At 33.9% G+C, this 14,986-nt stretch overlaps 1 protein-coding gene across 1 annotated transcript in view; it reads left to right on the forward strand.

The window, feature by feature from the left end:
• Positions 1–14,986, forward strand: part of LOC119645155 (protein bric-a-brac 2) — a 34,797-nt gene that overhangs the window by 2,169 nt on the left and 17,642 nt on the right. Inside the window, exon 2 of the mRNA XM_038045119.1 lies at positions 5,121–7,063. Within this exon, the coding sequence (XP_037901047.1) occupies positions 5,258–7,063 (1,806 nt within the window). The 5' untranslated portion in view covers positions 5,121–5,257. The remainder of the gene's footprint in view (positions 1–5,120; positions 7,064–14,986) is intronic.

Genomic DNA, 14,986 nt, shown 5'->3' on the forward strand with positions numbered 1-14,986 from the left:
GATTTCTTTCTGCTGCTGTTCTTCTTCGTAAATCGCGTTGATAACACTTAAACATATAATATAAAAATTTCCATACGCAATAAAATGAGCACACCTATGCACATAGATATGTCTTTATATATCTTTCCTTACACACACTTACATATATATATATATATAAACAAATTTACATGTGTACTAAATATAAAGAAAACAATATATGTTTGAAATAAAGTTTAAAAATAAACTAACGGAACAATTTTAAAAACATAAATTAGCCTTTATACATATATATATATATATATATATATATATATGCATATAATATGCATATAATATAGCTTAAATGAAAAATCCTTTATAATTTATTAAATATGTCTTTATTGTTCCTTAAAACTGTTACAAAATGCAATTTTGGTTATTATAAAAGATGACATGAAGCGTTTATGACGAATCCTTAATAAATATCATGAATGAAACTATGCTTATTATCAAAATTCTATGTATTGCATAATGTACTCAAAATATTGTTTTGCAACAGGGAAGAGTAAGATCAACATGATATGCGCAAAGATCAAGGAAGATCTAACTATACATAAAGAGTGCTAGCATTAAGCAAGTTGTTGTTGTTAAGTCACGGTAAGGAGCCGGGAAAAGGTATATGCGTACCTGAGCTCGACCATTATTGCATGCCTATATAAAGTCAACGAATCCGCGGTCAGTCGCCCTTCTTGACATAAGCAATACAGACGAATGCGAAACACAACAGAAGAAAAGACCGAAAGATGGGTAATTCTATTACTTACTGTCTTGCAACACGAAGTGATTAGAGATGTCGAGACTTCAACAACAAAATAATGCTGTCAAAAACAAATGATGCAACAGATTTAAAGCAGAATGCGACGCAGCGCATACCATATGTAAAAAAAAGCTGTGCAATTCGAATGCACTTGCTCAATAAGAACTCTCTGTGCATACATTAGAAACAGATCTTGCAGAAGCAAATCGTAATAGTTTCGGAGACCCATAAAAATGAAAGTTTTATGGAGTTCACTTGCTTTTGTGTAGAACCTAATGTTTCAAAATTCTAGAAATGCTCGGGTAAATTAAGGTTGGAAACTACATTGCATAATGTAGGAATATCTCGGTAAACCGTGTTGGATAATCACGCCGCCCGAAGAAAAGCCGCCTAAGAAATGATAGCCGTAGAGAGTAACTGATTACCGGCAGAGACATACAAACTGCAGGCTAACCATTCAAACTTATTTACTGCTATTTCTTAGTTCGGTTCGCTTTGTTGTTAAAATTGTATAAAAAAAAAAATTTTTTAAATTTTTTATCATAATTTTTTGTTTCCATTAATGGACAAGAGTATGTATTGCCAACCTTAGAGATACTAAGTCGTATTGCGTTTGCATATGCGGCCAGCTAAAATAAATGTTTATCTGTCTCTAAATATAATTTCAAAACTTTTGCTTACAAACTGGCGCCGTTAGTTTATTCAAACATTTTATTTAACACTTTTTGGCGTTAGTCGAATTTATAGTTACTACATACAATCTTTTTATTTGTCCTTTTTTTTTTTTTTTTTTCTTTTTCATATCGCCCATAGTATGTAGGCAAATATTAATTAAGCACACCTCGTTTCGCTTAATATAAATTCGAAGTTGGCGCATTGGCGTTCCGACCATGTAAGAAGACCTTTGGTTGCATATGTACACTGCGGGACGGTGTCAGATTCCGAACAGGTTCAGCCAAGTGCACCTATTCGTTTATCCTGCGTTACATGTTTTAGAATATGGCACTTTTATTTCATTTATATAATAGGCAGGAATCGCCCATAGAAGTACTTTCTACCTTTAATGAAGAGAATTTTGGTTTTAATTTGGCTCTGAAAAATTAATAATTGTTGAAATTTCCAACTCTTTCAAATCTTACTAGGCTCTACTAGGTAAATCAAGATGCCTTAAGATCAGTCAGATAATGAAAGTCCACCATTGATTCAATAGCATATATTATATATGTGCAATAGTCCCAAACTCTTTGAATGTAATCCACTAAGGAATATAAGGGCTCACATCATTATAGAGTTGCGCTTCGAATAGCTCATAAACCATTTAGCATTAATTTTGCAATAGTAGAGACTGCATGTCATGGATGATACCATTTCAAAACCTCGACTTCTCGGAAATATGAGATTTTTATTAAGCAAGCACAAGTTGATTACTTGAACGTAATTTTTTTTCTTGAAATTTCGAGCTTTCCGAATACAGAAAATATATTGATTTCTAATTTCTCTAACACTGTTGCAGTTGTGTTTAGTAGGTGTTTATTTATGATCAAAAAAAAAAAAAACTCTCCCTTTATTGGCTTAATAGATGCTTTGAATCTTCTAGAATACGAGGAATAGAATTTGTTGCATGAAAGAAACCTTTTCTTTCAAATTTCGGGATTTACCTAAAGCTTAATATTTTAACTGTTGATTATAAATTGCACTAATATATGAATAGATGTCTTTAGAAAGTGTTTACGGTAACTTGAAAGCATTTCCGAACAGAGCACGTCAGTGTAGCTTCATTAGCACGATCGATATAAACCTGGGAGCGTTTCGAAAGGCGTTGATGCGTCTGCCAAGATATTACGAGTTTAGCATGAAATTTTACATACATTTTCGCGTGAAGTGGAAAATGTCCGATTCTGCTTTTTTCGAACGCGGCGAATGCGGCAGTCTCTTGGGTGCAATTTTCGAGCAAAGAAAACGATCAAGAATATTTGAATGGATCCGAGATTGCAGATTAATTGTAAAAATTCATATAAAACAACTAAAAACGCTATAGTGGCCCACGGTTCCACATTAAATCTCCTACACCATCCTACAGTTATTTGTGTAACAACTTTTCAATACATGGCGTTACATGGCAAGTGGTTGAGAAAGTGACTCGAATCGAATCGTTTTAGATTAGCATTTTAGTCTTTGGGCTAAAACACGTCCGTGTGCTGAATTTCATTAAAATATCTCAAAAATTGCGACCTGTAGGTTGAATACGAAACCACATGGACAGACATCAGATGGATTAGTAAACTTGCATTCGGAAAGCAATTATGAATTGCTCGATATAAGACAAGGTGCGTCTATTGCAAATCTCTCTGATTGTTGCATGCATCTGCACAAACTTAATATACTTTTATCCCCCAAGTAGTGTAGGGTATAAAAATATGTCTATAACATATTTCAATGTCTTGAACGCGAAACACGATATATCCAACATAATATATATCAAAATATTAGAGTAAAGACCTCTTTATGATTTTCGTTCCAATTGTTTATAAAAATCTTTCATACCCATCCACGTCGCGAGTTTTTGATTCCAAGCTTAAGTATTCTACATTAGTATATGTTTAGATGTTTTATATATTAATTTTTATTGGTTTAATACAGCAAATATATACGTGTACTCTTCATTCCTGCAACATGCCTATTCTCTTCTTGTTGTTATTCATCATCAATTGGCGGATAATTGTTATGAATCGTCACAATCGCAACAATGAAAAGAGGAAGATGAAATTTGGCCGATTTCTTGACCGATTAGGAATATAAGTTCAAAAGGTGGTCATGATCTGTCATGTGCGCAACCATGCCCAAAATGCAGAAGAACTAAAACAAGCTCCGAAAACACTGAAAATCTTTTCGAATGCTTTGTCTACAATTTTCGATCCCGTTAATATATTTTTGTGAATCAAGTGTATGTTCGATGCAAAAATGGTCCAATACGTTCAAAATTAACGACGTCATTTTAATTCCAACTTATTTCCCAATTATTTTCCATTTACTTTAGCGACAATTGTCGTATTAAAAATAATTATATGCAAATATATATCTCGTTCTGACACTGGTGTGGCGTTTGTTTCAAATTCCATTCCAAATTTATATCCTAGCAGTGAGTCCTTCTCTTTCTCTTCTTTGAGAGAATTAGACACGCATTTTAATGGTTTGATGGTTTGATGGTGCAAACTAATCACACTTACTCGCACATCAGATATCAGAGTAGAGAAATTTCGTCTCAACCTATTGAGGAAGAGCGAAAAAGAAAAAGAATAAATTTGAGTAGGCATGGAATATAGTGATGCTTTGTCTAGGGAAGTTATGTAAGCGAAATTTGATCACGCGATATCGCGCATAGCTTGTTCGTTTCGTTCTTCTAACAAAAGCGAATTTATTTATTTATTTATTTATTTTTTTTTTTATACGAAACTATTAATTTAAAAAACACTCTAGTTTAGCTGATAATTATAAATAATAATTTTTTTTATAGCATAAACATATGTAGAATGGTGCCATGATTCTTGCACGTTTTCAGGTAACAGTGTAACATTTTTAATACGTTTCAGAAATTTCAGAAATACCAATTAATTGAATTTACGCGAGTCGCTGCAAATGTGCTGCACTTTAATAATTTGCCTAAAAAGAGTTAATCGAAGAATAGAAGAATTTTTTCAGGGCTTCTAAAATAAACATCAGTAGTGGCGGTAATGCAAGCTACTTTACCACCCACGACTTTCTATTACTCTACGATCAGCTTGTTTAACTCGATTACATAATTATGCGTTAATTGCTGTTATCGTATAAGTAACTTGTGTAAAAACTGTTTCATTAACGACTTGAATCTCTATTTCTACGTATCTTAATAATCTCAAATATGAACCGGTATTATTGAAGCTGCACTGATAAATAGGAAGAGTCTTATTAACTTGCACTATCCGACATTGTATAATATCGGTAGTAAAAGTTTGCTTTGCGCCACCACAAAATATAGAAAAACCGGTTTTTCTATATTTGATCTATTTGATATCGAATATTGAAAATTTCCTTGTGCCATGATCCCCCGTTTTTATGAGCGGGGAAGGGGGATTTTGTGCGAGGTAGAATGATCAAGTAATTAAAACGGCACTGTCATATTTATTACAATTAAAATTTTTTTAAATTACACCTTAAGGCCCGATAGAAAATGCTTTCCTTTGTTTGAATGCAGGATTATTTGTATACAAAACAATTCATATATAAAATACGTAAAGCTAAGCAAGCATTTATGTAAAGAATATGTCGATAGCGTGCAATATTATAATAATAATATTTTTTTTAGGTCTTTTTATTTGAACATTCAAGGCCTAGAGAGACGAACGGTACACGATAGAGAAACAGAGAAAGAAATACGTCAGTAAGAGTAACCGTTGAAAACTCGGTACATAATATTGATTTACAGTTAATATTCAATTGAAAATGAATTTAACGAAAAACATAATGGATTTTACTGTACGTGCGCGAGGTACTGATCTTGTAGGCTTAGAAGCTTCCGATGAAGTTTGTGCAACAAATCATGACTCAACAATCACACCAAATTCCGAAGCACATGTTGAATTTGTGGCACCGGCTGGAGTCGAACTTTCGCGAAAAACCACAAATTGGGAAAGAGAAAAACTTCGAAATCCTTCTACGCCAGAATTATTAGAAAATATGGATAAATCGATAATAAAAGCGAGTACCAATTGCGATTTAACTCCACCGCCCAGGCCGCTGACATCAAGTGAGGTTGTGGGTTTTACAAGCGCTTTTGAGGATCCCGATATCAATGTGGAAGCGACGTTAGCTCTTAAAAAGTCTCGATCTTTACCAGCTTCACCCAATCATTTAGGAAATGTTCGTTTGACGCCACTATTTGCTTTTACTTCACGGAAAACTTTTGAACCTCCCAAAATAGCTGAAACATACGCGATCAATAAGGAGCCAAGAACTATTAAGCAACATTTTGAGACTGACAAACGCAACAATCAACAATTTTGCTTGCGTTGGAATAATTATCAAAACAATCTAACAAATGTTTTCGATGAGCTGTTGCAAAATGAGTCTTTCGTTGATGTTACATTGGCATGTGAAGGTCAATCGATAAAAGCCCACAAGGTAGTCTTATCAGCCTGCTCTCCATATTTTCAAAGGTTATTTTATGATAATCCATGCCAACATCCAATTGTGATTATGCGTGATGTTCGGTGGCAAGAATTAAAGGCTTTAATGGAGTTCATGTATAAAGGAGAAATTAACGTTAGCCAAGATCAGATAAATCCTTTGCTTAAAGTCGCTGAGATGTTGAAAATTAGAGGCTTAGCCGAAGTTAATTCTACCGGCACGGCAGCAGCGCATCCCATGGTCTTAGAACAGCGTATGGCGGTGTATGAAAGCGATGAGGAAAAGCCCATTGAAAATGATGAACCTTATGCAGACGGAGAAGATATAATTAACAGACAAAAAGCGAAACGGCCAAGAATAAATGATACGAAAAAAATCCGTTCAAAATTGGATATAAATTTTGCACCGAATCGAACAAGGAAACGTTCGCGAGATGGCTTACTAATGGATACTGATCGTTTTTTTTCAAGTAGTTCGCATAACGATACTTATGATTATTCAAAATCATCAACAGGTAATTTTGTTGAGAAGAATGTTCCTTCGTCGGTACCAACCGCAATGACCACCTCAACTATTGTGCGTAATCCATTTGCATCACCAAATCAAACAAATCATCAGGCATCAGATGTCGATGCGAAGAAAGCTTTTTTAACATCATCGCTCGCTTCTTCTCATTCTGCTGCATCATCGGATGCTTCGTCATCATCAGTAACTTTACCATTTCGCTCCATGACACGAAGTTGCTCACCTTCTTTAGCTGCTGCAACCCACACAAGCAGAGAAATTTTAGCTTTGGTTTCACCGACGGAGAGTCAAAATTCAGCTCACAGCCGTTCTGCTGGATCCGTGGGCAATGCCTTGACTGATCCAAATCATCCTCATCATCAAGCTGTCGCTGCAGCTCAACAATTGGCCGCCCAACATCAATTTCATACAGCAGCTCAATCTCATGCAGTTATGGCCAGCGCATTGGGTGTCTCATTGGCTGCGGTTGCAGCTGGCGCATCATCAGCAAGTGGTATTACAAATAATACTGGAAAAATCACCACCGGTCCTCCTTCCCATCATGACGATATGGAAATCAAACCAGAAATCGCAGAGATGATACGCGAAGAAGAAAGAGTAAGTAGAGACGAAATATGCATAAATTACGGGAATAATTGTAGAAGAAAATAAACAAATTAAGTTTAGTTAGCTGACTACGGTGGTCAGAGCATTTTTTTCACAAATTAAGCATCATACTTGGCAAATACAATTTTGTGGTCATGCTCTCGGGCTTCCGTGTCCGCCTTGAAACTTTGAAATATATATGCGAATGGCTACGCGTCTTAAATTGACTTATTATCCATGCATCCGAGATTCGACTTAAGCTGAATATAACAGTCTCTCATTTATTTATACATTATGTAGTTTGACAACTTCGAAGACCCCTCTGGCTGGGCATCGAACCGTAACAATAAAACAAACAAAAGCAAAAAAAAAAAAAACAAAACAAAACAATACAAAATTATACATTAAACAAATTTTTATTTATTCACTCACAAAACCGTACGCAGACTTATTCGTCATCAAGACGGTATGCAAAGTCTAATACACAGTTTGTTGAAAAGACGCTTTAACTATATATATATATATGAGCACTTACTTGCACTCGCATATTCCAACTAATATAACGAAACATGCCTTTTAATAACAATCTCGCTTGCGAGAGAGAGGGTGACTTATTAGAAATTCATAACTAAGGACATGTAAGTTATTGACTTGCAAGCGATGCGAATTCAAGATTCGGTCTAATTGCAATCGCTCTGTTTCGCTTATTGTGTTTATTATTTGCATGGAAACCATTAAGAATGTTATAGATGTGCAGTAATATTTTTTCTTTACTTTGTATCTCGCATTTTGTTTGCTGTCTCACACATATGTCATTCCATGAATGTTTACGCGACCAGAAATTTATCCGTATGTAGTTAAAAGTAAACTGCGCGGCAGATAATGTAAGTCTACCATGCCATGGTGCATATATTTCATTGATATGTGCCGGCTGTGTGCTCTCTAGGTGTTATCTAAAATATAGATTTAAAACCCGTCGTTTGGTCTAAAAAAGAAAAAAAAGAAAAAAAGTAATGTAAAGACAAAATGAAAGAATTATCCCTCATACGGTCCTCTCGTCTTTCACTTTAGTAAGTCTTTCTTTTCAAGGAATTGAATGAAGCTAGCTTGTCTATGCGACCGTTTGAAGTTCACGTAAAGACCCGAAGTGCATAACATTATGCGTTATACGTTATGCGTTACAAAAACAATTAATTAGATATAACGAGGCAACTAAGAATAACTTGCCGAACACCTTTCATTTCGTTCATTTCCGTTCCTCCTACTATATAAGAGACTAATTAGAAATTTTCTTACGCAATCAGTCCAAACCAAGACAGGCGAGATGTTTTTGGTCAAACGTGGCACTTAATTAGAAGATGTCTCGGTAATTAGTATTTCAATATTTGAGTGAGCAAGACCACAAGAGGACGGTTATATAAACGCTAAAAGTTTGATTTTATCAGGACAACTCTACCTTGGGAGGTAGTAGGTAGGCTACCTACCTACTCTGTGGCACATGTTCATTAATTTCGATTTTTTTCACCTACCATTGAGGAATGGCGTTATCTTCTTCAGAGATCTAATAGGATTAAATTTTGTAATGGTATAGATCTTGTAAAACAACCACTGCTTGTTAGCGTAAAGCTGTGACTCAACTTGCAAATGTCTGTGGCCTGTGGTTGTCAAAACGCTGACGACTGCAAAAATCGGCATAGGAAGCTTACGAGAACAGATCGGGTGGGCTGACAGACATGATCTGTTAACACCCACATTAAAGTTCCATTTTATATAGTCAACATTAATAAATGGGGTAATCGGCATGCAATGACCATGGAAAAAGGTTTTTTTATGAGCTTACTGACACATCCATTGTTGACTAACTATCTTGCAAATTTAAAACATTAGTTGGATATGGTGACTCTCCATGATGGATATCTATCTCATAAGTGAATATAACTCTGCTCCTTATTACATCAATTCATGAAGGAATGGAGGAAGTGCAAAGACATCGCGGTACATTAGTGTTTTGACGAGTCCGTTTATAATAACCTTTAGTAGATGACAGATTCGGCGTCGTATAAATCTTTCTGATAATTGTTAGATTTCCAATTAATTCAACTATTTTATGTCCATTCGCTTATCTATCTGTCTGTTGACTCAATTATCCGCAGCATAGGATCGTCATCAGCACATCCACCCTTTTTTTATTGTTTAAGTTGCGATCATTAGGAACAGTACGCAAAATAGAAAGGCGAAACGCAATGTATATGTTTTTTTAAGTTGGGAATAATGAAACAAAAACCGTAAAACAGACCTAAAAACAGACGAGAATTTCAATATTTCGTTCTAATGCCTGATATTAACGTCAATTTTGGCACGCAATTATCAATGATCGATAGATCATTGCAAAGATAATTTTAATCGGTATATAGATAAAAAAAAGAGTTTTACGATTTTTATATATTTGTTTAACGTAATCGCCGCCAGACGAGGTTTATCAATTTTTTTTCAATTACCTTATACGCGAACAATAATTTATATGTCAGCCAATATGCATTAACGAGCACAATTACTGTAGCAGAAAATTGTTCACAAAATATACCAACCAATCAATTGACATAAGTGGATTTTACCATATATTTTATGCTCATACTCATTGTCGGTACCGCTACGAACACCGAATGTATTATCGCTTTAATATATGTGGAAATTAATAACAACTTTCGTCGATAAATATGAAGAGTTCTAAAAATGTTCATTGTGAAGGTCTAAAAAGTTATTTAGGAGGCGGACTTGTTTTCTTATGTTCTCTAGACCTCTCAGACCTCTTATTATTGCTTACCGTAAATCCTAAGAAACTGTTAAATGACGTCTGGCCATTTATAAAAGTTCAATTACTTGTGGAAATCATAGCCAACGATTTTATTTGTGAGCTGCACCCTTATCACGATATTGAAATCGAAAATATAGATCACAAGGCCAATAAAATGGATGGAACAATAATTCGCAGCATTATTTTCTCGGTAAAACGTCTTCTTAAAAAAGAAAAAAAAAAAAAAACAAAATTGTTGACAATGATTCCATAAACTTTTAAGACTTTCTTATGGACCCAAAAACGTCATGCAGTTAATGAAACAAGTCGGAAACATCAAAGCGATTCTTCAATAAGTACCGTCGTATATATATAAGAATTATTAAGAACTTTCTCATTTCGTTATGTCAATTTGTTCGGCATGGATTGTTCTGGAAAAGATTATATTTGTATTAAATTTAAGCTCAATACTGGCAGCCAGGTGCGCGCTACGCCTAAGTTCAAACTTGATATACAATCGTCAACTAAGAATACGAAGTCATTCACTAACTTGGCTTAAATTAGCTTACCTTAGTAAAAAAATAATAATGTTATTAACAGAAAAAATATATGCCGTTCATATGAGCAAACCATTTATTCCAAATCGATTCGTCAAATAGTTGGTTTCAAAAAGCTGAAAACTGTTACTGCGTTCGCAAATAGTTATTTAAATAAGTATAAAAGCAAGAAGGAATTTTTTAATTATGCGAAAACGAAAAAAAAAAAAACATTGTTATGCTTTCATATATTTTCAAAAAACCGTCCAATATTTCTATGCTGTCAAGCATTTGTTTTTTTTTTTTTTTGTAGGCATAATAGTAATATTATGTTCTTACGTTTACTAAAGTTAAGATATAAAATTAAAGCATTAAATCGGGGATTCCCACAAATGACGCCTGTTCGGCACAAGACTTGCCAATTTCGCATGAAAGAACTTATGTGATGCTGGCACCGAGTCACTAATACTTCAACATGATGTTGGTAACAGGTGACCAAACTTATGCTACTAGTTTTTACATTTGACAATTTCAACAAAACGGAAAGCGGAAACTTACTTATATTCCTAATAATTTCTCTAAACGCATAGCGATCTTATATTACACGTAAAAGCGCAAATCTTCAAGTAAAAAAACAAATTGTTCTTAAGTTTTTTTAAATTAATTCAATTTTTGTTTTTTTAAATTTTAATGGGCCACAAACCTACGATGGTCACCTCGGACATGCAATTAAAATTTCAACCCCATTGGATGAAGTTGAATGGAGTTGACTGCTCTATGATGAATTCGAAAGACTTGGTTTCGACAAAGGCGCGTATAAAGTCTCAAGTTGAAATTTTAAAGAGATTCTCCTTTTACCTCTAATCTGCAATCACTACGTCATTGGTAGATTTTTAATTAAATGTTTTTACTACTCCCAATTCCAGTCAAGTTATCCAGTGCACTGAAATTTCTATAAGGACCATTCAAAATTCCTTGTCCCGTTTTAAATCTCATTTACCGCAATTCATCAGTATTTAAGAAATCATTTAAGTCCTAATAGATTACAAGTCTCATAACCTTTTAAATGATTGTTTCTTAGTGGGAAAGATGTGTTAAGAAATCTTTTTCGTTTTTCAGACACTATTTAGCTGCAATGAAGTTTTTCTAATTTTCTTTCATGCTTGATCGTCTTGAATGTAGATTTTACATTTAAAACTTTAACGAGTAAGAAAGAGAAATATTCGGCCAGGCCGACTCTCGCGTGCCACCATTAAAATATTTAGCGCCCCATGTTTTTTGGTTATGGGTATGGTTATTAAAAAAAAGGTAAATGGGATAAAATTTATCTCTCTTCCATTTCTTACTTCTCTACAAGATATTTTAAATTTTCAATCCATCACCTTGTGACGTCGTCCCCTATAATTAATGTAGAATTAATATAATTAGCTTTTTGCATTCCACTCCTCAAGTCCTTTTATATGATACCCATATCGACGGTTCTGTGATGAAAAAATTAATCCACCACGCCGTGCGTTCCACGGTATTAATTTTAGAATTAACGCGTTTTTAGACAGATAATATGTCTTCATTTAAGCAATGTACAAAATAATTTTACACATTCTGTCTTGTTTACCTTATGATTAATACGCATGAAACCTCAAAGGGTGGCAAAGAGAAAGTTTACTCGCTTATTAACTTTGTGTGTGCATGGCCAATTTCTTCCATTCTTGCATATAAATAGAGTAGAGTCTTCCCTCGAATAATGGTAGAAATTTTCAGTCTTCTCTCTTTTAGAATTTCCAAGTAATGAGGAAAAAATCATCAATTTTTGCGTAAAGGAACAGAATTGCGTTTACTTTACAGTTTGCTGCGGGCGTGTGCTCTGACCAATTTCGACCGTTTTCAATAACGACTTACGTGCAAAAATATCCAATGCTCCTATCAAATTTGAAGTCGATATCTTTATATTTGCGACCAGGAGAGTGTCAACATCAGACGCCAAATATACACATACAGACGGACGGACAGACATGGCTTAATCGATTTAGAATTTCGTGTTGACTAAAAATACGTATACTTTATAGGGTCTCTGAGATTTACTTTCGGTGATGGGTATAAAAAAAACAAGTAAGAATATTAAAGTCGGGCAACATCGACATCGTTAGATAGTCTACGCCACTTCGTCGAGCCCAGTTATTCACTTGTTTTGGCAATAATACACCAAAAATTATGCATTATTTTCATACAAAGGCGTACCCGCATGCCGGAGGATGCCCGAAATATCACATCGCGTGAGCCAAATTTTAGTAAACTTAGTTTACTTCCCAATCATTTTATTAATTTTCAATTTGCATCATAAAAAAACTACAAATTCGACTTTCTCTCCATATAAGGGCTTGCTTTTCACACCAATCCTTACATAAGTTAGGTCTAAAAAATAGATCAATGTGATGCAAATTCTTTAGCGTTCATTTTTTTAACTAAACTGCTGGTATGGACAGATTTTCGTCATGAATTATTAAAAATGAAACCTTTTTGCTGAAAGGTTTACTATTCATGAGAAATCTTATATGGAGTGGGATCCAAGTTCTGGTTCAAATTTGATCCACTTAATTCTTATGTCAAATTAATGCCGTGAACCAACTTTCATCACAAAACAGTCACAATTAGGCTTTTTTTGGCATATAAAGGTTTACATATGAACATGAGAGCCCTTATATGTGGTGCTATCTAAAAAATAGATCTACGTAGTATGAATCAATTTTCAATTTTCGTAGGAACGATCGATTATATGAGACGGGGTTAAAAAAATTGCACCAAATTTTTCGCATCCATATAGAATGCCGAAGTAGTCGAAACAAAGTTTGTTAAAAAATGTTGAAAATTTCAATGATTTCCTTGGATCAAAGCACGTCATTCTACTAACAGTTGAATCCAAAGATACATGGTCAGATATCAAATGGACAGACGGACAGATGAGCTTAGATCGATTGATAAAATGATTCCGAAACGATCGGTCTAATAAGAGACGAGATGGTTAAGCCCTTCTCGATGCTATGGACGTCCGCATGAACTTGATATATTCTGTCTGTTTCACACAGTGGTGTAATTAATAATTAGACTGCCTGCACTTTACTGTGCCGTATAACGAATTGAAGATGAAGGGAGTGTTGATGAATCTAATTGATAGATACATATACATTCATTCCAATTTACGCCAAGTCGATCCTTTTCGCCTGGTTTTCCTAAATTACTCTTCAAATTTAAATTTCATCCCTTCTATTCTATCAAAGAAAACAATCTAATTTCATCAGTTTATATGTATATAACGGGTACGAATGTCATTCGACTACGTAATAATCATGAACACATTTTGAAGTTTCAAAAATAATATACTTCTATACTATATACATAATATTATATATACTCGTTTATACGAATATACCTACCTGTGTTTACTTAGATTTGTAATTATAGTCTTTGTGGTAAATATTCGTGTAAATATTGTTTTCTATTTATTATTATCATTATTATATTTTTTAGAATACTTTTAATTACGCTATTTTTATTATTTTATTGTTATATTATGGGAGTATAATTGTGTTTGTGTATGTATGTGAATAGCGTTCAATTTCTTTATCTTTCCATCTCTCTTTCTTTCTCTCTCTCTCTCTCTCTCTCTCTTTCTGGACGATTACTTTTTGTATTTTCGTCAAGTCATAATGATAATGCGATGTTGTTGTTGTTGTTGTTGTTGTTTCCTTTGCAACTGTTTGTTAGCCGCATTAATTGTGAAAGTATTTGACGATTGACTTAAATTCTCTTAGTGGCAGCGGCAATGTCGATATTTAATGATAAGCCTGCGTTTATATATATAAAAGAAACACATAAATCGGAAGGTTTCCGAAAAGTGTGCATTTAAACTTATAGATATTAATACGTGTAAAGTAAACACAATAGTTCACTATATGTAATTCCTATATATATATATATATATATATATATATATTATATTGTAAGCTTTCTTATTATTGCTATTGTATTTTGTTGTTGAGTGACTTGTGCAATAAAATTATTGCAATAAAACATAGTATATATATAGGTTATTTAATATACTTAACTTTACAGGCATAGAATGTATTTTTTTAATATGCGTTTGTGTGTAAGTAGTGTGGATTTTTAAGGTTGGTTTGAATTATTTCCCTTATTGGACAAACTGTTCGACATAAATATTTGCGTAATAATGTCTTCTGCATACCTGTTTGGATAGATGGATGGCTCTTTGTACCGCTTGAAACAACGTAGAAATTAAAGATAACAAATGTTTGTTAAACGTTTCTCTCTCTTTCTCGCTGCGTGTTTATGTAGAAGTGGCCGCTTTTCATAACATCATCGTCGCACAGATCTACGTTGCTTTTTCGTGTACAAGCCCATAAAAATATTAATAGCATATTAAATAAGAATTACACAAAGGCTGCATATTTTATAGTAATATGTGAGTAGCCATGTGCGTATGTATAAAGAGAAAAGTTTCTCTCTCTCTCCAATTGTGTACATTCACATGAATGAATGAATGAATGAATGTGTTTGTGTGTGTATATATATATATATATATATGTGTGT

This window comes from Glossina fuscipes, unplaced genomic scaffold (genome assembly GCF_014805625.2).
Source record: "Glossina fuscipes isolate IAEA_lab_2018 unplaced genomic scaffold, Yale_Gfus_2 1, whole genome shotgun sequence".
NCBI classification, from domain to species: Eukaryota; Metazoa; Arthropoda; class Insecta; order Diptera; family Glossinidae; genus Glossina; species Glossina fuscipes.